The 25,767-nt window shown below is 47.5% G+C and overlaps 1 protein-coding gene across 1 annotated transcript; it reads left to right on the top strand.

The window, feature by feature from the left end:
- Window positions 1–16,560: 16,560 nt before the first annotated feature.
- On the top strand, window positions 16,561–18,142 carry LOC144119660 (uncharacterized). Its single transcript, XM_077652227.1, has 2 exons — window positions 16,561–16,992; window positions 17,888–18,142. The coding sequence occupies exons 1-2, from the start codon at window positions 16,663–16,665 to the stop codon at window positions 18,140–18,142; spliced, it is 585 nt and encodes a 194-aa protein (XP_077508353.1). The 5' UTR covers window positions 16,561–16,662.
- The last annotated feature ends 7,625 nt before the right edge of the window (window positions 18,143–25,767 follow it).

The raw sequence follows: 25,767 nt of genomic DNA, 5'->3' as shown, positions 1-25,767 counted from the left end.
ACCGCTGCGTCACGGCGAGTTCCTGGAACCTGGCGGCCATCAGGGGTGTCTCAAAGTTCGTGCACCTGGCTCAGGGCCCGAGCTTCCAGCGCCTGAATCCCCGAAGAGGACGCACGGTGGCGGCGTCCCTTACGCAGAAGGGGGAGCAGGAGCGGACGCAGGCGAGCATGGTAAGAAACGAATCATGCATAGTCTATAACATGCTTCCTAGGTAAAGCTTCGAGTGATGCCTGGCATTTTTCGGGAACTTTGTGTAACCTGAAGAAGGACGTTCTGGCGGGCTAGTTGGTTCATAATGAAGAGAATGAGTCCTTTGTACCGTCTTGTTTGAGTAACCGCTGTTACAGACTCAAACTGAAGCACAGTATGGAGGGATGCCTCATTCCCATGGCCGTTGTTTCGACAACAGGACATGTCTTTGCGCACAGACGAAGACACATCCTGTTGTAGAACCATGCTCTGGCGGAATCAGTCTTTCTTGCCGACCCTTAATTTTGTTCAGTCAAGGATTCCATCTTTTCTGCCCTCTTCCCACCGTAGATGTTTAAGACGGACTACGAACAACCTTGGCGCTGCCCTTACACTAAACATTTAGTTCGAAAATTACCTAAATAGTGCTATCTCATATGCACTGGAGAATAAAAAAGTAACGAGAAGACAGATGATGGGAGCTTAATCAGGCGTATGCTCCCGTGTGGCATGCTAAAAATACGTTTTGTATGGACGCAAGCGCGGCTCCTACTATTGTCACCATGAAATGCCCCTCACATGATTTTGCGGTAGCGTGTACAAAGCGGCAAAGGTCACGCTGTACCTGCATGTCCTTTTCTGGTTGGTAAGATCTCGGGTTTCTGGTTGAACTGCGCGTCTATTAGTCAAAATGAAAGACGAGTCTTCGAACGTGAACCCGCCGCGGTGGCTCAGAATTTATATCACTCGGCTACTGATCCCGAGTACCCGGGTTCGAACCCTACCGCGGCGGCAGCGTTCCGATGGAGGAGAAACGCAGAAGGCGCCCGTGTGCTGTGCGATGTCAGTGCACGGTAAAGATCCCCAGGTAGTCGACATTATTCCGGAGCACCCCACTACGGCACTTCTAACTTCCTTACTACCTTTACTATGTCGTTTATCGACTCCTTGCTGGCAGTTCGGATGTCTACCTAGATATGTGGGGAGTTGCTGCGCCATTTCCTTCCCTCAAAAATCAACATTCATTTTTTTAACACGTTCCTGCATGAGGGGAAACGGAGCCTAACATATTAGTATAAATACAAAATCAAGCAGTCGGCCTCGGTGTGACTTTCAATACGCAATACAAGAGGTCGGAGGTCCCTAGTGACGAATATTTTACCGATAAATCTAGCTGCGAATTGTATTACCGGGGCATGCAATAATGCATGCCTCGGCCACAAACTAAGTTCAAATATTAACGTATTCGCTCGAAGCACGTTGCGTTTCATACTTTACCCGCCGTGGTGTCTCAGTGGTTAGGACGCTCGACTACTGAACCTGAGTACCCGGCCACAGCGCCGCGTTTCGACGCGATAGATACGCAGAAGGCGCCCGTGTGCTGTGCGAAGTCAGTGCACGTTAGATATACCCAGGTGTTCTAAATTATACCGAAGCCCTCCACTATGGTACCTCTTTTTGTTGCTTTCCTTTAACTGCCTCTTTTATCCCTTCCCTTACGGCCTCAAATACTGGGAGTCCATAGATACGACCGCAATGGAGCTGACACGGCTTGGTTTCATAGCTATCGCCGTAATCATAGTGTTGTATGCGTTAATTTGAGTTGATTACATCGGCTTCCAAAGAGTATATAAGGTTACTGTTTTTAGAAAATTTCAAGTGCCATAATTTCCTGAAACATAACATAGAAATGACCACCAATGTCTTTGGAAACCCGTAACGCATTTGGCAGCGTAGATAAGGGGATAGCTTATACATGTTATTCTGGTGAGTCCAGAAAATGAGAAAAAAGATTGAGGTGGTAGAATACCAGGGCGTAATGGAAAATAATAATAATAATAATAATTGGTTTTTTGGGGGATAGGAAATGGCGCAGTATCTGTCTCATATATCGTTGGACACCTGAACCGCGCCGTATGGGAAGGGATAAGGGAGGGAGTGAAAGAAGAAAGGAAGAAATAGGTGCCGTAGTGGAGAGCTTCGGATTAATTTCGGCCTCCTGGGGATCTTTAACGTGCACTGACATCGCACAGCACACCGGCGCCATAACGTTTTTCCTCCATAAAAACGCAGCCGCCGCGGTCGGGTTCGAACCCGGGAACTCCGGCTCAGTAGTCGAGCGCCCTAACCACTGAGCCACCGCGGCGGGTAATGGAAAATCGGCCAGAATGCATTTCTGCACCATTTGCTTCGTGCAAGGATATGCATTTATTTTTACTTAACTTTTTTCCAACAGGAACAAACATCATAATGCCTAAAAATACGTTGTGCGGCACCAGGGAGGCAGCGTACGCCCGTCAGTGGTCGGTCTCTAGCATATTTCATTGTCGATTATGATGGTGACTGTGCATGACCGCTTTAGTAAACTACCTGCCCAAGCAATCTCTTCACGACGAGCTCGATGTAATGCCAAGTGTTTCAAGACGTAGCGGGCAACTCGGAATGAGGAAATTATTCCAGACCGCCACATTAGCCTTTGCATGGCACCTTTACAGGCGTCATGTATGTCATTGAAAACAGGAGTTGAAGGTAAGGTAACTGGCGAGAACTTAGGAGCTGCTATCTGCTGTTTCCGTGTAGCTTAACCGAGCGTGCCATGCTAATGTTGTTACTCCATTGCAATTTAGGAATAGCAGCAAATGTGAGCTTACGCTGAGTATTTTCTGGACAGTCCCCGTTCTGCTTATTCTACTGTAGAGAGAGTTGTACACAAACGGAGATTCTCACGCAAAACGGCAACAAAATCGGTCGTAAACAAATGAAACACCCGCAAAGAACTCCTGCACCTACCGTCACTCCACTGGTCAATGACCGGGTGCAACGCCATATTCTAGATCCTTCGCAATATTTATTGTACTGTGTAAAACTATAATTCCAAATCTATACTCATGTGCCAAACTTTCTGAATTTCGAGGGCCTTTCGCTGAGCTCTGTCAGCATCCACAATATATTTTCCTGAAGGAAAAAATACATTCCTTATTTGATTTCACATTCTAAAAATTTTAACCAAAACTCTTAACAGCGTATGGTGCGTTATGGTATATTTTATTGTGTGGTATGGTATGGTATGGTATGGTGTGGTACGGTGTGGTATGATGTGGTATGTGCGGTTTAATGGCCCACACCTGCACATGGACCATGAGGGACGCTGCAGTAAAAAGACTCTGTGTTAAATTTGATGACCTCGAGTTTTTCGACGTTCTCTCAGTTGACATCGCATGGCTTACGGCTCAAACAAACATTGCATTTCGCCTTTGTCGAACTGAGGACACTGCTGTCTGGATTCGATCTCTCGACCTTAGGCTTTAGAGCCGACGCTCACAGTCACTATGGGCCATTCCGTAAACTACTACTAGTCTCTTATGCGGGGTTTCTATCCTAGCTAACGTGGGCTTTCTCAAGAATGTGATTGACACCGCCGTCTACTCCGGGTGGGCACCGCCCCCGCCTACCTTCTATTGACCGCTCGCATTCCCTTCGCCTCGGGAAGAGCGACAACAGTAGAGGAACTGCGGCAGCGATTAGGCCTCGGCATGTAATTCCGATGAAGTGCACGGCGTTACTATCGAATAGCATGTCCTAACGAAAAACCGCTGCCTTGTTCCTAATGGTCAACGTGAGTTTAATTCACTTTAATCCACGTGAATGTCAGATTTAAAGGAATACGTGGTCAGGAGAATAGGCCCTCACGACATTGCCAAGGATGTGGTCAATTGGCGAACCTTGCGTCTGGATCGGAAGCACGTGAATGTAGGTGGCGAGTTGATAGAGTTTGCTGTCGCGGTGATATAGTTCTTATGTAATCCAATGTAAGGAAAAGAAAACGAGTCTCTGGCTGAGTTCCCATAACCTTAATCTTAATGTAACGAAGCTATCGTACGCATTAGGGAACCATGTCGGAGCATTTTTCGACCTATCACATCTATGCGTCTCTTAAGTTGCGATACGTTTTCCTGCGTGCGCAGGTTTAATACAATTCATTTAGTGTGCAAGCGTAAAAACGTTAATAAATTCGTCGCTTTGTCCAGCCAAACGATGAGCGTTTATGAAAGCTATAGGTACTCGTCTGCATTTCTGTTTAAAACTTGTCACGAAAGAAATCCTTGCAGAGTGTTAAGAACTCAATCCGGTATTTTTTTTTATATGAACGGCAACATATTTGCGAGAGCCGTTGAGGTTCACGGAATATAGTGGAGCACTCTAGTCGACCAAACCGTTTCTGGCTTTCGTGTATTGACAAGCCTTTAATTTATGTTGAATATATTTAGGGCTTCCCTCGGTATCTTTGGGGGCATTACCATCGAAGCGCCAGTTCCCTGTTCTTAAATGCTCATTTTCTGCACTCTTTACTCTAGGCATATCTAACTAACTACTTTAACTGTTTGTTTTCCTTCGTTTGTATCTTCAAGATATAAAAAATCTCTCAGCACATCGAGGAACTTACGAGCACTCGTCCGCGGCTCAGGAAGTTTGTCTATCATTTCGCTTCAAATGAATTTTCATAACGAGACATATTGCAACAACTGATCGAGTGTTATGTTTTTTATACCACCGTTTTAGCAGGCCTACTCCAGCGTCGGCGGCGTCAGCAGTTCCTACAGCAGTCCCACAATGGGCTCAGCGGACTCCGACCCGGAGGCGTTCGAAGGCAGAAGGCGCTTTTTAAACAAGGCGCAACGCCCGGCCTCCCAGGTCCTGCAGCTCCGCGAGACCATACCGCTTCCGGAGGGCGGGAAGGCAGCTGCTCAGGAAGCGTTCCAAGGCGGCGTCGAAGAACGCCGGAATAGCAGCTTTGGAACGGGCGCTGTAGCTCCGTGAGCCGGCGCAAGGCAAGCCGGTAAGGGACAGGGCCTTGTTGCACAAATCAGTTTGTTCGTCCAGTATTTGCAGTATGAAAGGCTCTCGACTCTTCACCTGCTGGAATATACTTAAGTGGAACATTTTGTCCGGATAGTTGGTGAATCACTTCTGACATGGTCAAGGTGCCCGAAAAAAGCACACACACGGTACAAGGTACAAGACGAGCACAAACCGACAACTAACTTTATTCGTAGAATGCGGCATTATTTAGAGCAGCACGAAAAACCTGGCATGCACAGTCAAAACCGCGCATCTTACAAACAAATGAAAAGCGCGACAGAGGCGGTAAGCAAAGGAAGACAGATAGTGATGCCGTATGTGCATAAGATGTCGCACAACGTGAAGAAAGTGGCGTGCAAGTACAAAGTGCCAATGGTGCTTACTAGACCGTTAACAGTGGCAAAGCTATGCCCTCGCATCATTATACAAGAAGCAAAGAAATGTGGTTGTGGCAAGAAACACGCGAGGCGCTTTGTGGAATGCGCTGTCGGTGTCATATACCAAATACCACCAACCTGTGGTAAGAGGTACGTAGTCCAGACTGGACGCTGCGTTAACGTTGTGCACGGGAACATGACCTATCGTTATCGATGGGAGAGGGTTAAAATGTGCCTAAACATTGCCTGACTTACGAGGACAGCAGGCCACCGCTGGGTGATATCAGAATTCTGGGCGAAACCCGCAACACTATCGCACGTGAACTAATGGAAGCCTATATCATAAAGAAAAGTGTGCTTGACTGTAGCAAGGCTTATTCTGTTGACCTCTACATTACTGCAATAGCCTTTCTTGAAAAATAATTGGTTTTTGGTTAAAGAAATGGCGCAGTATCTGTCTCATATATAGTTGGACACCTGAACTGCGCCGTAAGGGAAGGGATAAAGAAGGGCGCGAAAGAAAAAAGGAAGAAAGAGGTGCCGTAGTGGAGGGCTCCGGAATAATTTCGACAACCTGGGGATATTTGACGTGCACTGACATCGCACAGCACACCGCCTTAGCAGAGGACACCGCCTTAGGCGCCGCGGTTGGGTTCGAGCTCGGGAACTCCGGATCAGTAGTCGAGCGCCCTAACCACTGAGCCACCGCGGCGGGTAGCCTTTCTTGGCAAGATCTAAGATTCAGCCCTGGCGTCTGCGGTTTGTAAGATGCGCGGTTTGGACTGCGCCTACAGAGATATAATGTGCCGAAATGGCTGAAGCTGATATTTTACGCTTTGCGACAAGCCTAAAAGAACTATCTTAAGTGAGGCGTTCAAAATGTAGGCGAAAAGTTTCTTTTATACGAGCGCCACTAAGTGCCGCGAAATCACACGTGTGGCTTCAGAACATATGGGAATTTTTTCGTCTCTTATGTATGCATTTTTATAATGCCAATAAACTGAATTTCATTTTTCCTCCGAATATACCTTATAAAATTCTCCGTTTTAAACAAAGTAGCGTCCTTGTTCTTAGAATACGGTATTCTGTGGACACAGGCAAACATCAGTTTGCTAGAGTCCCTTTGAGAACGTCAGGCAGTCTAAATTATTTCGAAGCGCCGAGTCACGTAGTGCCTCTCTTGCTGGTTCTTGCTTTCGCACAGCATACACTAATAAAACACGTTTGCTTGTTTTTACAAACACCTTTCTTTCGATCTTCCTTCTAACAGTAATGAGGAATTGTGCACTGTATCTCTGGGCCGGCAAACTAGACCTGAACACACAGCTTCATGGCTGTGTTGCCACCAGCGGCCCTCTTCTTCAGCACCCATAGGCTAATCTACTTCAAACTGACGCATCGTCCTGACGTCACTGAAGGATGTTTTGAATTCAGTAGACGCATTCCCGCGTTCGAAGAAGCACGTTTTTGTAATAAGTTGCTAACTGCGCTTTGAAAAAAATTGCACAGCTAAATTCACCTGTTTAGCGCCTTTATCCACCAGAACCGATTGGCATTCGGGCCATTAACGACCCTTCAGGTTTTTCCCGTGACACCACCATCAGGTTGCGCTGTTCTTTCTCTGTCCTCATTAAAGCAGCCAGCAGGTTTCCCCCTTTCTTTTCGGCGCGCACTCCGACAGCCGTTTCTAAGGCGACCAAAAGCCATTCACTATCTCCCTATCTCTCCATTGCCCTCGCGCCAAGGTTTCCTCCTTTGCGCAGTGTAATGCCTGACGCTGCGAGGTGTAACATTGATTCCACCTTTGAAGGCCCAATGTTTGGCTCTTCGACTACGCTACCACAGTTATCGCGGCAAAATAGCTAGGTAAAATAGCTAGGTAACGCACATAACGTGCCGCGTCCGCCTTGTTTTAAGAGTGCCTCGTCTGCGTTAGTGCATATTTTAAGGCCCATGCATATTTGAAGGCCTCTGCAGTAATTTGAACATTAATAGTTCGCGATTAGCCTTTTTTAGGCTCTCATTTGATGTCAACTCAAATCTGAATACCTTCACTTCGTTTTGTATATGCTATAACAGGCCTCGGACGTACGTGCAATAGGCCACCCGCCGCGGTGGCTTAGTGGCTGTGGCACTCGGTTGTTGAGCCTGAGGACGCGGGAGGAATCCGTACTTCGGCGGCCTCGTTTCTCTGGTAGCCACACTCAAAAGGCGCACGTGTACTGTATTGTCATCTCACGTTAATAATCTCAGCTGGTTGAAATATTCACGGAGACGCCCGCTACTACGCCTTTTCTTATTTTTTGTTTCACTCCATGCACAGCCACCTGGCGGCAGCTAGATTCTATGAGGCGCAGGTGTCGCCGCAAACTGCACACGAACAGCAGGAGTGCTTCAGGCGATCGGGTGCAGGTTAACTCAAGCGTAAAGGATACGTCGAGAGGAATTGCTGAGACTCTTGCGTAACTTGTTTGAACTGAAGCAGAAGCATCGAGTCCGATGAGGGGGGTTTTAGATTTTCGGGACTGACACATAGAACAGTGTACGCTTGTGAATGACGCCCCCTTGACGCTTGTATGTACAGGGTCGGTCAAAAGTTCCCTGACCACAGGGCCTGCTTTTCAACAGTATACCTTGGCACTTAAGAACCCGATAATGCAGTCGTTAGAACGCTACTACTGCCACACTCTACAGATATTTTCAGCGTCTGGGGTGACGTAACCGCCCGGCTATACGGCTCTAAACCAGACCCTGTGGCTTAAGGACCTTTGACCGACCTTGTACCTTCCAGGGCACGGTGAGCAAGTGTCCATATATTCTCCGAACCTTTTTCCTTAACTCACGAGAGGCGAACTGGGGACAGGCCATGATTCTGTGCGCTCACCTGTGGCCTTCGGGCAGAATGCGTATCTCCATGCGTATCTCCAATAATATTTTTTTCTACACAGTCTGTAATCCTTCCTGTGCAACTGGCGTCATTGCTGAGATCTTTGGTTTACGCAAGCGCCATAACAGCAGGCCCCCGGCACGGCATCACCCGCTTTCTTTGAAGCAGCTTCATCAATAGGACCTGCACTTTATTCTCAAATATCCCCCAGCCCATGAAGCTTGTCTGCTGAATAGGAATGCTGCAAGCGATTCTGCAATTAACAGACGGCCTGTACAACTAGATGCCATGCACCAAATAAGCCAGTGTTAAAACTACGCATCCACACTTCGTGCTACTCGACAGCCCGGTGTCTTCATACCCATACATGTGTTGTCTTGAGTGGAAAAATAAACAAGTGTGCTATGGTTATTCCTTTTTCGTCGCAGGGTCCCGGACATGTGCAAGTAATTTCGCGTCGGGCGAACTGGACGTGGAGGCACATGGTCACATCTGTTCGGTTCTGCTTCGAGTACAAGTCCGGGATCGCCCGATCGTTAGTGAACGTATTTTTTAAATAATTGAAATCAACGTTTAATAAACACTGCGAAGAGATTTTCGCTGTCACAACACGCCTCTTATTTCCTTGTGCGCTCTGTGCACTCGCTGTGTTTCAGCGGGTACAAAGTTGGCAGCGGCTTTGACTGCTTTATGAAGTGATCGATGGTGATCGATTAGTAATAGTCTCAATTCATTTATATATTTCCAACAGAACTTTAATAAAAGGCCTGAAAAATGTATTCTGGGACAAAAGTATATACGGTATAAAGCATTACAAATTCGCCGCGCGTCACGAAATTTTCAGCCTTTCCGCGCAATTTATTACAGCCTGTGCCCAGCTGGGTGCGCGTGCGGTCTGTTTCTGGCCTCTAATATCCGACTGCCGACTGCACGTTGCTGAAGCACAAAGCAAATACGCAGCGTTTCTTGTGTGTGTTAGCACGATCACATAGACAGTAATCTTTGGATCAGCGAACCTGGTACATTCGAGGCCAGAGATAAGCTACAGCAAGCTGCGGACATAATTGTTGAATACTCCAAAGAGAGAGGGCTAGCCTGCTCTCCTCAGAAATCAGAGGTTCTAGTGTACACCAAAGGCATATACGGACCTAAGCCGGACATAAACATCATAGTTGAGGGGCGCAGGGTTCCCAGAGTTAAGGAAATCAGAATCTTTATTTTCTTCATCAATTCCAAGGGCAATAAAGCTAGCACAATAAAGAAACTAGAGCAGTATACAGATAAGATAGCAGGGTTAATCAGAAGGATAGCCACCAAAGGAAGGGGGTCGAAAGAGCGTAACTTGCTCAGGCTCACACAGGCCTTCATCACAAGCAGGATCTGCTACGCCACCCCCTACATGGAACTTAACAAAGGGTAGGTAGACTGACGTCTGAATATAATCATTAGGAAAAGTGTAAAAAGAGCCCTCAGTCTACCCATAAATACCTCCACTGAAGAACTTGAAAAAATGTGGGTTCATAAAACATGGGCAGAGCTTAAGGAAGCAGATTTTCACAGCTTAAGCGACTTAGCAAAACCCGGACAGGTAGGAAAATTATGGCATGGGGGGGGGGGGGGGTAGAGCCTGACAGCAAAATAGAAGGCAAGGTCGAGATACCTCTCGACGTCAGGTCCAAAATCGAAACTCCCCCATACCGAAAAACCCTCAGTTCAACAAAGATAGAAGACAACATAGGGCCAAGGCTATGGTTAAAAAGTTCAGAGAGCTGCCTGCCGAGAAGGTAGCATACGTAGATGCCGCTGGGGGACCAGAGGCGGCTGCGGTTTTGGCCGTTGTAGACGGTCAGGGAAAACCCCTGATCACAGCCTCAGTCAGAACCCAGAACACAGAAACTGCTGAAGAAGTGGCGGTGGCGCTCGCCCTGGCAGGATCTAATGCAGGATACATTCTTTGCGACAGTAAGTCCGCTGTCAGAAATTTTAGTAAGGGCTTGGTCTCTTGTGAAGCCAAACGCATTCTGGACTGCATGCCAAAACACAGGTTCGCTGCACTATTCTGGATACCAGCACATGAGGAAATAGCTGGTAACGAGGCCGCTCACCTGCTAGCCCAAGTAACCTACATCTGGGGAGCAGCGGAGCAACCCATCTGCAATAATATTAAGGATGCCCCAATCACATACAAGGAAATTACGAATAATTACAATTTAGAAAGAAGAGTATACCCTCCTCCAGGACGTATCCCTTAGTCACAAAGAGGCTTACATCTGGAGGAGGATCCAGGCAAGGGTATACATATCGCAAGCCAAAATTGCTAAAAACCCAGATGACGAAAAATGCATCGACTGTGGGGCAAGGGGTATGCTAAACCACATTACTTGGGAATGTATTAGCTCACCAGGGGCTAAAGAAGACATAACTAGTTTTGAAGCCTGAGAGGCGCTGCTGCGGAGCGAGGACCCCAACGGGCAGCGCAAAGCAACCCGCATGGTGGCTCAGGCCGTGAAGCATCAGCTACACCGTCCTCAGCCGACGGCCTCTCCTCCTGATCGGGCTTAGGCTTCGGCCGAGCCTTAGAGGGGGTAGGGAGACCATCTGCCGGAAATAAAGTTTTTCTGAACTGAACTTACAGTAATAATAATTGGTTTTGGGGGAAGGAAATGGCGCAGTATCTGTCTCATATATCGTTGGACACCTGAACCGCGGTGCAATGAAATGGATGAAGGAGAGAGTGAAAGGAGAAAGGAAGAAAGAAGTGCCGTAGTGGAGGGCTCCGGAATAATTTCGACCACCAGGGAATCTTTAACGTGCACTGACATCGCACGTTACACGTTCGCCTTAGCGTTTTTGCCTCCATAAAAACCCAGCCGCCACGGCCGGGTTCGCACCCAGGACTACGGATCAGTAGCCAAGCGCCTTAACCACTGAGCCACCGCGGCGGAGCCGGACAGAACAGGTTCTTGATAAACGCAAACAACCACCTGTGAAGCTCTGGTTGACCGAAAGGCAGAGGACCGCATCTCTCTCCCTGCCAAATTTCGCGGCACACAGTTCCATAACCTCCATCTTTGCTACACCTCTGTGTGCACCTTTAACTTAAATGTTATGCCTTGTGGGGACCTGCCCTGCAGCCCCCTGAGTTTGCTTTCCCGCGAGGCACCGTGCAGCGGCAGTCTCACCTCGAGGCTGAGCGCATTCCCTTGTGAGTTACATTAACTGGCAAGAGAGGGCGCCAGCATCGCTGAGCGGAGACTGCCAAAGCCCGCGCGCGGGAGAGGGGGCTTCTGCTGGGATATTCGGCGCGAGCGGACGTGTCGCTCGCGGCTCCGCTCTTCGCCGGCCAGGCGAGGAAGCGACGGGGAGACAGGCTCCCATACTCGTCCCGTCCGGCCTTCGGAGCATCCCTTGCCCCAGCGCGGGCGAACATTCGCTCGGAACCTTGCTGGTGAGGCGGACGACCTCGATTCATTAGCGTACCTTGTTGCTAGCTGGCGTTATATTTTCTGTAGCAATAAATGCCTGTTTGTGTCAGCCAATGTGTCGTTTCTTTGTTCCCTCAGAGCAAGGCCCGCCGTGGTCGGCGAGCGCTCGCCAGCGTACGCGATCACGGGGTGGGGTCCGGGCGGCTTTGAACCATGTCAGCCGCGATTAAGCACGGAGAACGTACTTATCTCCCCAATTCAAGCCCCACAGCCTCTGTAATGCCGTTGAAAAAGAACCTCATTAAAACCTCTGTTTTTTTGCAGGTTGATGTTTATTCGGCAGCAAAAAATACATTCGTTGGTGATGCTGATGAATTCAAATCTGAACCACTCTTTTTCCGGCTTTTGTTTCAAGCTCTGGGCCCAAAAAGCGCAAAAGACCACGTGGTAATACCCGCCGCGGTGGCTCAGTGGTTAAGGTGCTTGTCTATTGAGCCGCAGTACCTGAGTTCCAACCCTACCGCTGCTCGTGTACTTTGCGATGCCAGTGCACATTATTAAAGATCCCCAGATGGTCAAAATTATTCCTCAGACTTCCACTACGGCACCACTAGCTTTCTTCCTTTCTTCTCTCATTCCCTCCTGTATCCCTTATCTTGCCGCCTGGTTCGGGTGTCCACCGAGATTTGAGACGGTTACTGTGCAATTTCCTTTCCTAAAAAAACTAACAAAAAGATGTGGTAATCGTTTAGAAAAGCATGACAGTGTAGCTTCCTCGAGGCACCCTGCGCAAGAAACGTTCATGCCATCACCGCAATTTGTTCCCTAAAACAAAGGGAAGATTTAAAAAGCTCCGTTTGTAATAAAATTCGCGTTTTTGTAGCTTTATCTCGCTAATCAATCTTTAGTGGCCAAAATCTGTCCCTTTAAAAAAATATATTGTTGGAGGAACTCCTTTTTATGCTTAAAGACCCTGCAATTCCACTGCTGTGCACTGAGATTATATCACTTAGCCATAAATGAATGAGAAGAACGTGCATGTAATACCTTTGAGTCGTTATCGAACTTATTTTCTACCCGTATTCCGTGAGTACCGTTTGCTCATTTGGCGTCTTCCGGAGAGATCAATGATGTCTTGTCCATTACTATCTACCTTAACTCCGATGGCTTGGAGCCTAGCTGAGAACTGTTCCTAGGCTGCTACGATTTGATGTTGAATAACATGCACGATGTGCTGATGGAAGAGACTTTCTAGTTGTTGCATTACCTGTTCGATCTTTATTTGGACCTTGTGTTGTATCTACCCCCGAAATACCTGGAGGCGTTCTATCTTATCTTCGAATACCTGTAGCTGTTTTTATGCTTATCTCGAAAGAAATATGCATTTGGGCTTGCGTGCCCGCAGCAACAGAAACATGTACTCTCTTGACCAAGGAATGCACAGCAACTACCATACACTTAGAACTCCACACGGAAATCAAACATACTTCTATCAGCATGCACCTTCTTCATCTTGGCAGCCAGGGCGCTAACACGCGAACGTCTACAGGAGACCCCAAATGCGGAATGACACGTTCGAGGGTATCTTTATGAAAGCCATCAGTTATACAGAAAAGGCACCCTTAGTCATAGTCGGCGACTTCAACGCCCGTAGTTACGCCGAGGGGTACACTAAAGAAGAGAAAGGCTGGAAGTTTGCCGATGTTATCCCTAACGTTGAGCTCACCATTCCCAATGTCCCGTAGCAACCAACACGCACAACCAAAAGTGTCTCCAAAGACACCAGTTCTACGACCAGTCGAGAATGGTTGTTATTGTGAATGGGTTAACACAGATTAAAGCCTAGGGATTGGCCACTACAACCTGGCCACCACGCAAGAAAGCAACTGATTCTGTAGACCGTGAGACAAAGCTACGCTTTGCAAAATGTGAATCCTTCCGAAAGGGAGAATGAAGATTTAAAATATGAACCAAACACCTGATTGGCCTTGAGGAGAAAGTCACTGCGGCCCTGGAAGCTTCGAGTGAGGTTCCTGCCGTTGATCCCCACCACCTCCACCTTTGGGCAGCAGCACGTAAAACGATGGTACGATGGCGTAGGCAGAAATACATCCACCGCCTCGTGTAAAGGATCGCTGAAATCAGCAATGAAGCCGACGACTACGCCTGAAACATGGCGCGAACCATATGGCTGAAGATGTATGTCTCACTACAGGGCAAGCTCGTCATACATCGCGCTTGCAGCTTGCTGCGATCCTTGCCCTAACCTACAGAAACGTAGCAGATCTGAAACGTAACCTGAAAAAGGCATTCCATAGATCTCAAGCCTCATACGAAGACATTATAGACGCCCCCAAGAAGCGATATCTCTGAATGGGCAGTCCCCATACCTCACTCCTCGGATAGACAGGAGCATAAAACACTCATCTGAATTAAAACTTCACTGTAGAAGACGTACGGGCTCAATTCATAGCTGTGCGACAAAGCACAGCCTCGGGCCATGAAAAATTACCAAGATGTTAACGATCATGGACATCAGAGCCCGAGAATAACTAACAGAATACTTGTACAAGTGTGGGTAGAGCTACGAATTTCACGAAACCTGGGTGACAGCGGGTGTCAGCTTTATTCCCAAACCTGGCAATAAAGTAATTATCAACAACCTACGGCCCATCTCGCTCAAGTCCTGCGCGGGCAAGCTGATGAAAAGGATTGTGCACGACCGCCTCACCAACCATATAGACGACTAGGATATGTTTTCTCAATCCATGTTCGGATTATGCTCAAACCTGTCCACCCAAGACGAACTCTTCCAGCTAAAATGGGGGGGGGATAACTGGCCACCCATAGAAAAAACGATGAAAGCCGTCTAATCCTTCGACGTTAAAGGGGCGTTTTGCATTGTAAAACACGCAAAGATTCAAGGAAACTTGCAAGGAACCAACCGCGGAAGAAGGACGTAGTACTACATCCACAGCTTACTTCAAAACAGGAGCTGGGGGACATTAGATCGGACTCAGTCCGCATGGCAGACACAAGCACTCCGCAAAGAGCCGCTTTTTTTCGGTTCCTCTTCAACTTGATGATGTGTAAACTGCCTGAAAAGCTAAACCAAACCGATCGGACGGGACACGCTCTCTACGCCGATGACATATTAGTATGTGCAACACGCCGAAACATCAGGCATATCGAATCCTAACTCTAAGAAGAGGCTGCCGCAGTCCAAATTTATTCCTAAGAATGCAGACTAAAGTGTTAAAACGAGAAGTAAGAACTCATTGCCTTTCGCAGCAAAATCGATGACGCGGCGCTCATTCACAGAGCAGGTCTCCAAGAGGTTGAAAAGATAAGAATCCTCCGGCGTCGCATTAACATTCGAGGAAACAATGTAGCAAAACTATCGAAATTATAAATTGGGAGACCAAGTGGGCCGAACGTTCGGGCCCAGCATCCGAAAGAGAAGAGGAATGCTAGAAAAAGAAACTGTCCTTCTAGTACAGGCCTTCATGATCAGTATTCAGTATGCAGTGTCACCTATGCGGTCCACGATGTAAAAGTCTACGCATTATTATCAACAACGATTAAAAGCTCGCTTATGACCTGCCGACGTCCGCATCGACGAAGCGACTTCTCCAGCTAGGCGTCCACAACACGATTAGCGAATTAGTCGACGCTCATTTACTGCCCCAAACCACTACACTTGCGACCACCAACCCATGGGGACGTTTAAGTCACCGTAAGAGTGGAATACGTAAGTATTAGATCCCACACTTGTCACAGCTTTTGTTGAAACGCCTGCATTTACCTTCAATTTCTATGCAAGTGTCTGTCGATCAACCGCCATACATATTAAGGCTGCTGACTGCAGTAGCAGGTATCTGCTATGCTGTGAAGGTGTCGGCATTTGCATTTATCACATGTTAGTTCGCCAACACAAAAACCCCCAATCTCAGATATCGCCAATGTTTGCTTTTCTTAAGCCCCTGTCCCTTGGGGTTGGTCAGTAAGAGCAACCTGGGTCAAAAGCCCTACCATAGAGAATGAGCTGATTTAGTACCTGAAGATAAAATTTTAACATACATCCCTGAGTAAACATTTCCAGTAATAATACCAACACGCCCCCTGTCTCTGCTTTCATAGAAAAAAAATTCAGCGCTCTAGTCAGATAAAAGAAAGAAGTGCGCCTCGCAAGCTCACTGGCAATCAGCACTTAGCATATAATTGGAACGTCCGTTCGTGTAAATCCAGGTTGTGTGAGGTAACAATGACGCGGTTGCGGGGCAGGATTCTAAGTTTGAATTTATATCTATGCAGGTGTGGGTTGACACCGACGAACCTATGTGACGCATATGGGAAAGTTGAATCTTTAGACCATTTTCTCCTCTACTGCCCAAAGTTCGCACTTCAGAGAAAGATTTACCTGGAGGTCCCTCTCTCCAGTTAGGGCTCCCTTTATGTTTGCAGTATGATTATCGTTTGGTGCGAACGCCAAGGGATTTGCATTGGGTTCTAGTTGTGGGTTTCTTCACGATTACATAATTGCAACTGGTAGGTTGATGTGCTAATTCTTTTAAAGTTCTGCGAGCTTTTGTTTTTTCACCAAAATGCTGTCTATTATTTACCTGTCAATATTGTTCTCTTGTTTTTATTCATTTATTTTTCAAAATTCATGATTGGTGCTACATTTCTGCCATCATCTTCCACGTAAACTTTGTTTATTAAACTACACCTTGGCCAATCCCCCCGCGTGGGTATGTGCCATATACCTGGGGTGAAGAAGAAAATGAAGAAGAAGCTCACGTGACGTTCCGAATATGTCGTGCTCTTTATCACCAACACGAGCGCTCACAGCACTGACAACGAACAGGTCTGACGAAAAAAGAGCTACTAAGGCTTCCGAGGCAATTCCAGTTCACCCTTAGGTATGGGCACAACGCACAGAGCGATGCTGGGGCGCACCGGCGACGAGGTAGACTTCAGACGCGTCACCACAGCTGCGGACACAGTGAGGATCTACCGCAACAGCACCATGACGAGTTCCAGGGGCCTGCTAGCCATCGGGTGGGGCGCATGGCTCGTGCGCTTGGCTGAACGCCCGGGCTTCCAGCGCCTGAATCCCCGAGGGAGACCGCAGCTCCGCGAGTTGCGATCGGCTGACCATCACGCTAAACTAGCAGGGGCCCTGGGGCATGCTGTAGTCAACGCGGCGACGTCTTCCCAGAAGGACGAGCAGGAGCCAGTGCAGGCCGAAGAGGTAGGAAATGCATCATATGTAGTCTATAATATGTTTTATAGGAAAAGCTGACAATGGTGTCTGCTTTATTTTTGTATCTGCTAGAGTCTAAATGAATAAAAGGAAAAGGGTACGAAGGTTTAACGTCCCAAGCGACTGAGGTTACGAGGGATGCCATAATGAAGGTCTCCGGAAATTTCGGCCACCTGTGGTTCTTTACGTGCACTGGCATCGCACAGTACGCGGGTGCCTCAGCGTTTTGCCTCCATAAAACCGCAGCCGCCGTGGTCTGGTTCGAACCCGGGAACTCCGGATCTGTAGCCGAGCTTCCTAACTACAGAGCCACCGCGGCGGGTAATACGCATTAATAATATTTGGTTTTTGGGTAAAGGAAATAGCGCAGTATCGGTCTCATATATCGGCGGACACCTGAACCGCGCCGTAAGGGCGGAGTGAAATAAGAAAGAGGAGCCGTAGTGGAGGGCTCCGGAATAATTTAGACCACCGGGGGATCTTTAACGCGCACTTACGTCGCACAGCACACGGGCGCCTTATTTTTTCTCCTCCATCCCAAGTGCCCGAAAATTCCGCAGCCCTTCACTACACCTTTTTCTTCCTTTCTTCTTTCACCTCTCATTTATTCCTTCATTTACGGCACGGTTCAGGTGTCCGCCGATATGGGACACAGATACTGTGTCATTTCCTTTCCCTAAAAACCAATTTTCAATCTTTCAAATTGGTCAAAAATATCCGACCTCAAGGCGGTAGGTGCCCGCTCACCGTGAGCTATGGAAAACTACCCAAATCACGTGGTAATATATCGCATGGACGATAGATGGCGCTACCAAGCAGCTATCGCTCTTTTCTTCAACGTCTTCCAGACGGTGTCGACATAAGTTTCCTGTCACTATTTTAGCCACTCCCACCCAGCGTCGGCAGCGCCAGCAGTTCCTACAGCGGCCCCACAATGGGCTCAGCGGACTCGGAACTGGAAGCCTTCGAAGGCGGAAGGCGCATTGTAGACAACGCGCTACATCCGGCCTCCCAGGTCCTGCAGCTCCGTGAGACGACGCTGCGAGGAAGCGTGCAGGCAGCTGCTAAGGAAGCGCTCCAAGACGGCATCGAAGAACGCCGGGATGAGAGCTTCCGAAAGGGCACCGAAGCTCAGTGAGCAGGCGCAGGGAAAGCCGGTAAAGGTCAGGGTCTGACTGCAGCACTCGGTTAGGCTAGCGTGAACGAAAAGATCATGATGCTTATCTGTTATCACTGAAGGGTTGCAATGTAATGGAAAAGGCTAAACCTTATATTCGGAGCCCTTTGCGACAAGCTCTCTAAAACCGCCCTAAGTCAAGTATGCAAGATGTATTATAGGGTTTAATGTTCCAAAGCGACTCTAGCTGCGAAGGACGCCGTTGTGGTGGGCTCTGGACAATTTCAACCATCTTTGGTTCGTTAGCTTGCACTGGCATCGCACAGCACAAGGGCCTTTAGCGTTTCGCCTCCATCGCAATGTGACCGCAGATGCCGGGATCGAACCCGGGTCCTTCGGGCCAGCAGCCGAGCACCATAATCACTGAACCACCGGGACCGCTCTTGCATGCAAAACGTACTCAAGTGTATTTTAAATGAAACGCTTCTTGTGGCATCTAAGCGCCTCGGTAGCTTCGGAACATAACAGCATTCGCTCATTTTTCTTTGCACAGATAAAAAAGAGCCTACATTCAGCTGTATTTCATTTTTGTCTATTTATAGGTTATAAAATTTTCGGTTCAAATGAAGGAGTGCCCTTGCATTAAATAGAAAAGGAATGAAATTTATGGGTACAAGACTTCCGCCGGCCTGGTGCTCGGCTCTTCTAGGGCGAGATGCTTGAGAAAGGGTCTTAGATAAAACCGTGGCCTTGATGGATCAGAGAGAAGTTCCGCCATCAAGCAACCCTAAATCCGCCTCATGCGGTAGAAGCCCATTTGTGGCGTAGGGCTGTAGCCGTAGGCCGCAGTGAAGGGATTTGAAGGCGCAGGCTCCTTCGCCAAGCCATGTAACCCTAGCAAGCCGAGCACCAGGCCGGGGCAAAGCTTGTACCCGTTTTGAGCAAACTGGTGGGCACCCGGCTGGCAGCAGGAATCGAACCAACCACTTCATGAAACCGAGGCCGGTGCTCTACCACGGGTGCTCATTTTTTGTCAGTTTAAGGTTATATAATTTTCGTTTCAAATTAAGGAGTGCCTTTGTCATAAATAGAAAAAAATGAAATTCAGCTCGATGTAGACTGCCCACATTAAAGGTCATCAGCTGATCGAAATATTTCCAGAGCCGTCCTCTTGGGCACCTCTTTTTCTCTTTCCCTCCCTTCGCAGCCACTGGACAGCATCTATCCTATTGGGCGCACGTTAAGCAACGCGTAAGGAATAGGTAGAGTGCTTGCTAAGATTCTCACGTAATTTGTTGTTCTTTTGTTTCAAACAGGGCCTTTATCGTGTGTGACGGAGACGCTACCACTCCGCCACAACGGCTCTCGCTTTAATCACGAATAAAGGCGCATCTAGTGAATGTACTCTTCCGATGCAGAGGTCGGCGCGCTTTCGCTACATATATCCTGTCCTAAAAGAGCTAGGCCGTCAGCAATTTTTCTCCAATATCCTCCAGCACATGGAACTTATCAATAAGCCAGATAAGTGCTTCAGTGCTTCTGCAATAAAAGACGCCCCGTATAATTAGATGCCATCTGTTAAATAATCCACTGGTAAAAATACGTCCCCTCACTTCGGGCCACTCGACAACCAGGTCTTTTGATACCAATACAAGATTTGTTCAAATGCGAAAAATGAGCACCTGTGCTATGGCTTTTCCGCTTTCATCACAGGGTCCCGGACATGTGCGCGTTACTTCGCGGCGGACCAACTAGACGTGGAGACACCTGGCCAAAGGCATTCTGCTTCCTGTACAACTACAGAGCCTGCCGAACGTCTAATAGACTTATTTCTTTTAAAAATTGAATGAACATTTAATAAACGCTGATAACAGATTTTCACTATCACACGATGCCTCTTATCACCTCTTGCGCTGTGTACACTAGCTGTGTTTCAGTGGGTGCAAAATTGGGAGCGCTTTTGACTGCCTCATGGAAGTGATCGATTGCGATTGATTTCTAATAGTCTATATATTTCCAATTTTACTCTTCTTATTGGCCTGAAAAACTCTTCCGGGGGCAAATGTGCATGAGTTGACGCCTTAGAATGTCAGGTGTTCAATGTCCTATAATTGCCAGCTTTTGCACGTATAGTTACGCATCCTGTCCCTGCCCCTGTGTACTATAAAGTCTATGCCTAGCTTTCAATATCCCCAAGGCGACTACTTGCGCCCTCCCTCCAAGTGTGTGCTAGCAGGACCACCAACAAAGAATCGATTCCTAGGAAGGGCACACCATAACCTTTGTCACGATAGCTGAGCGCGGACAGAAATATACATCTTTTCCTCCCAAATTTCACTGCGCATAGTTTCTCACCTCTCGCTTCGCAAAATCTCTACACTAAATCTCTACGTGCAGTTATAACCAATACAGGGTATTTGTTTTTAAACAGCGGATTTATCTTTAAAAATGAGTGAGATAAAAAAATGCCGCCTTTCCAAACATCTGGCATGAATGACATTTTTCAGCTGAATACCGAAACATTTTAATATGAGTCTTGAGTGTATATTATATTGCAAAATAATGGGCCTTGATTACTTAGGTGAATCCGATAACTAATTGTGAAATCTGATTCTCCTTCGTGATATCGAGCTCGCTATTATGCGCACAGAATTACCCGGTACCTAACCAGACGTGCGACATGTGCCCAAAGTGGTAGAGTCCCACTGCAAACCCGGGAATTCTTGGGCACCATAAAACCGCGCCCTTTTTCTTGCGACAGACGCTCCTATGATTAGTTATGATGCTCACTAGGATCTCGCGCGCGACTCGAACAAGGAGCTCTCGCTGCGTAGCTGGTGATATTTACGAAGATGGCAACCAGAGATTCCAGGATCGCATGCTATTTAATCTTGTGAGCAGAAAATAATAATAATAATAATAATAATTGGATTTTGGGAATGGAAATGGCGCAGTATCTCTCTCACATATCGTTGGACACCTGAACCACGCCGTAAGGGAAGGGATAAAGGAGGGAGAGAAAGAAGAAAGGAAAGGTGCCGTAGCGGATGGCTCCAGAATTATTTCGACCTCCTGGGGACATTTAACATGCGATGTCAGTGCACGTTAAAGATCCCCAGGTAGTCTAAATTATTCCGGAGTCCTCCACTACAGCGCCTCTTTCATCCTTTCCTCTTTCTGCAGCAGATTTTCAAACGCTGTCATTTTCTTGGCTGACCCGCCGCGGTGGCTAAGTGGATAGGGCGCTCGACTACTGATCCGGTGTTTCCGGGTTTGAACCCGTCCGCGGCGGCTGCGTTTTTATGGAGGAAAAACGCTAAGGCGCCCGTGTGCTGTGGGATGTCAGTGCACGTTAAAGATCCCCATGTGGTCGAAATTATTCCGGAGCCCTCTTCTTCTTCTTCTTCTCCTCAAGTAATATGGCACATACCCACGTGGGGGGGATTGGCCAAGGTATAGAGTAGAATGCCAATGAAGCATTTGCGCGGGAAAGGAAACGTCAGAAGACTGAATCAAGATACAAAAAATTGGGAAAAATAAAATGAATTCAAGAGGTATGAGTCATCCGGAATAGAATCAATCTAGCCTTTTTTGGACATGCGAAAGAATTTTGTATATAGCTAACAAGATAATCGATTAGTTGCACTTATGTAATCGTGAAGGTAGCCGCATACACTGCTTAACGGGAATCCCTTGGCAATCGAACCGAACGATAGAAGAACTGTAAGAGACAGAGGCAGTCCTAGTCTCGAAAGAGGAACCTCCAGATATTGCTTTCTCTGAACCGCGAATCGCCAGCAAGAGAGGAGAAAATGATCGATTGATTCAACTTGCCCACATGATACACAAAGGTTTGTCGCAGCGAACCCGCACCTGCATAAGTACAAGTTTAAGTGAGGGATTCTACATCGCAGGAGCGTCATGGACACTTCACAAAGCCTTGACTTACACCACCGGATATTCCATGGGTACTTTAGGTGTTGAAAGTCCACGGTATTGAGCAACGGATCACTCAAAGTGGTTGAAATATGTTGGAACCACTGGAAACGTGAAGCTGCTAACAGAGTGAGGTGAGGGACGGGATATATTACAGGTGCGCTGAGAGCTGACCTTGCCAATAAATAGGCCACCTCGTTAAAATAAACGCCTGAATGCCCAGGTACCCAGACCAAACGGATCTCGCGCACTGTGCTCGGAACAAAAAACCAAAGTGAACGAGTCAAGAAAGATTTTTTCCGAATTTTGGAGAGAGACAATAACTGAAAGGCAGTCTGTAAGAATAAGAACCCGTGCGACATGTCTGGTAATTTTGAGAAGAGCCAAAACAATGGCCAAAAACTCTGCGAAGAATATAGGAGTATAATCAGGGATACGAACGGAGTAGCTCCAATCTGGATCCTGCGAATATATGCCAATCGCCGCCTTCTCACAGCTGCCGGAGGCATCAGTGGAGAGAACAGTATGATGTGGAAAATTCTGTAGGTGTTCAGAAAGAAGACCATTTAGGGTATGTGCGGGCATATGCTTCGCATGGGACGGGAAAATAAAGTCGTAATAGAAGACGGGATCAGCCTGCGTGTCAGCAACTCGTTGCAAGGAGATCAGATCAACCTGAAGCGGAGCTAACAGATTCTGCGTGAACCTAACTTGCGGAAGCTGATAACGTGGCCAGTGATTAGTCAAAAAAAGGTGTGGTTGGGATACAAAAATTGGAAAACTAACGCCTGGGGCCGGGTCAAAAGACTTGAGGAAAGTACGCACTGTTAGAAGTTGGAAGCGGGAATAGAGGTTGGGGATACGGGCTTCAAGATAAAGGACCGCGTTGGAAGTTGATTTTGGGAGCCCGAGGCATAGCCGTAGGGCACGTCTTTCCAGTAAGGCTAATGGCTGCAGCTTGTAGTTCGCGCTACCAGAGAACAAGGGGCAACCAAATTCCAGAATCGGTCTCATATAAGCCTTATAGAGCAACAGTAGCGTGTCACGACGCATGCCAAACTTTTTATTGCCAACTGGGGTCAAACTTTTTATTGCCAACTCGGGCCAACTCGGGAGCCCTCCACTACGGCACCTCTTCTTCCTTTCTTCTTTCACTCCTTCCTTTATCCCTTTCCTTACGGCGCGGTTCAGGTGTCCAACGATATATGAGACAGATACTGCGCCATTTCCTTTCCCCAAAAACCAATTATTATTGCTGTCATTTTCTTGGAGTGAGCGAATGTGGAGTCAAAGGCAATGTGAGGTGTCCAGGACCCTCTTGAGCTGCAGAATACCGGAACTTATTCTTCGTTTGCGTCTATGGGGATTCTCTCTGACCAACCTATGTGAGTCTTTGGCTAACCTGAGTTCATAGATCACTTTTTCCTCTTTTGCCAGCGGTTCTCTTTAGACCGTAGAATTTACATGGAGGTACCCCTCGCTCGATTAGGGCTTCATCTATCTATTCCGGCGGAGGAAGCGGCAAAAAATACTCCCTGAAACCTGTGTGCGATTATATTCACGACTATATTATTGCATCAGGTAGATTCCTCTGCTATGATAAGAGTTCACTGCTTTTAGTTTCGGTTTTCTGTTTCCATTTTGTACCCAAATTCCAGTCTAGGGCCCAAAGTTATCTAATTACTCCACTGCTTACCCATGAGCAAATTTGTATCAATAATTCAAGCTAACTAATGCCCCCCCCCGTGAGTCTGCGCCATTAAGCCTGAGGTCATCATCATCATCATCATCAATAATTTCGACGACACGGGGATCTTTAACGTACGGTGACATCGTACAGGACACGGGCGCCTTTTGAGTTTCGCGTTGTTCGAAACGCGGCCACAGTGGTCGGGTTCGAACCCGGGTACGCCGGCTCAGTACACGAACGCTTTACCACTGAGCCACCGCAGCGGGTGATCGAAATCTTGGCGGAATGAAATGAAGAAGCTACCGGTCCAGTACTTTTCAACTTGTTAAATGAGTGACTGGTCGTTCGGGAAGAGGAACTTGGGCCGCGTAAGGCCTACCCCTGGTAGCACGTGCCATCGCAGGACCGTCGCACATCGCTTAACCGCTGCAGCACTGCGCCAGAAACCCCGAAGATGAGGACTCCCAGGCCTCTATGGCATTCTGCATATATGGGAATTAACCGTTATGCTATCGCGTCGTACCGTATCGAACAATTTCGTTCCCATTACTGGTCGAAATCGGACATTTTTTGTGCAATACATAGAACAGCTTTTAAGAATGTGTGTTTGTGCGTGCGTGCGTGCGCGCGTGTGTGCGTGTGCGTGTGTGTGTGTGTGTGTGTGTGTGTGTGTGTGTGTGTGTGTGTGTGTGTGTGTGTGTGTGTGTGTGTGTGTGTGTGTGTGTGTGTGTGTGTGTGTGTGTGTGTGTGTGTGTGTGTGTGTGTGTGTGTGTGTGTGTGTGTGTGTGTGTGTGTGTGTGTGTGTGTGTGTGTGTGAAGAATACATCAAGGTAGCTTTGGAACAAAGCGGTTTGCAGGCTGTCGAAAAATTTGTCATATATGGTCTTGTTCGTTTAGTTGCTGTTTAATATAATATTTGAATTCAGTATGGCGCCGGTTGCTTTTGTCACAAGTAATCAGTGCGAGCGTGAACTGGAAGGCCCATGAAGTCGGCACGTTGCCGTCGTGAGCTTGCGCTGAGCAAACTGAGGAAGTGCAGATTAAACGAATCTAAATTCTTCCCTTCTTCTTTCACTCCCTCTCTTGTCCCATCCCTTACGGCGCGGTTCAGGTGTCCAACGATATATGAGACAGATACTGCGCCATTTCCTTTCCCCCGAAAAAAAAAACAATTATTAAAACCAATTATAAGTGATGAAAATGGCGAAAATGAAGATCAGGACCCTTTGGGGACGCACCACCTTCAAATCCACAATACCACTGACACATGTCTGGCGCTGCACCCCTGCGCATGTGCAGCATAAACAAATGCGTTAACTAGCACCGCAAAACGTAGGTTAAGCTGTAAGTAAAATAACTCAGGATAAATTAATATGCGAAGGCTCAGTCAGCCCAGCTATGAGGCTGCCTGTTGTGGAAAATTAAAGATCGTATTACACCTCCTTAATGCCCCCACTATCCATTCAGAAGCCAGTTTTGATGGGCGGCTTATGAGAAATTCTGCGCTTTTGTAATAATGTGAAAATGTGAAACGCTCAACCAAACACTCGTTCGAATATCGAGCAAAGATGAGAGCTAATGAAACACGACAGCGGTTAATACGACTGAAGTGAATGAACCTGAATTGTTCAAGGATTATCAGAAATCGAAAAGACGCATTCTGCGGAAAAGACCACCTTTAGACAATAGACAGACTTAACACAGCTGAGACGTAATAGGGTAGACATATACAGGCGTCTGGTAGGCTGGTGTACGTCCACGCTAATACGTCTCCGGTATGCCAAATGTATATAATAAGTCGAATTGCCACAACTTGCCTTTAGGCACAACATGCCACGAAAGGCCGAAGCATGTCGGTCGATACTTGTTAGTCGTGTGTGCGGAGTCGCGTTGTCCGTTAGATGCACCTGGAAGTTCAGAGCAAGTACCTATCTTCGGTTCTTGTTTTTTCTTTGAAGTTATGGAAAGACGTTTAGCAACGAAGGGTTTTCCGTGCTCTCCTACGAAAACAAAAGCAGTA

This window comes from Amblyomma americanum, chromosome 2, assembly GCF_052857255.1.
Source record: "Amblyomma americanum isolate KBUSLIRL-KWMA chromosome 2, ASM5285725v1, whole genome shotgun sequence".
Lineage (NCBI taxonomy): Eukaryota > Metazoa > Arthropoda > Arachnida > Ixodida > Ixodidae > Amblyomma > Amblyomma americanum.
This window is presented reverse-complemented; position numbering and strand designations above follow the sequence as displayed.

Bases quoted from the DNA above. Each gene is read 5' to 3' on its own strand.
- LOC144119660 (XM_077652227.1), top strand. From the start codon at position 16,663: ATGGGCACAACGCACAGAGCGATGCTGGGGCGCACCGGCGACGAGGTA. The intron at 16,993-17,887 runs GTAGGAAATGCA...TCACTATTTTAG, and splicing joins AGCCAGTGCAGGCCGAAGAG to CCACTCCCACCCAGCGTCGG.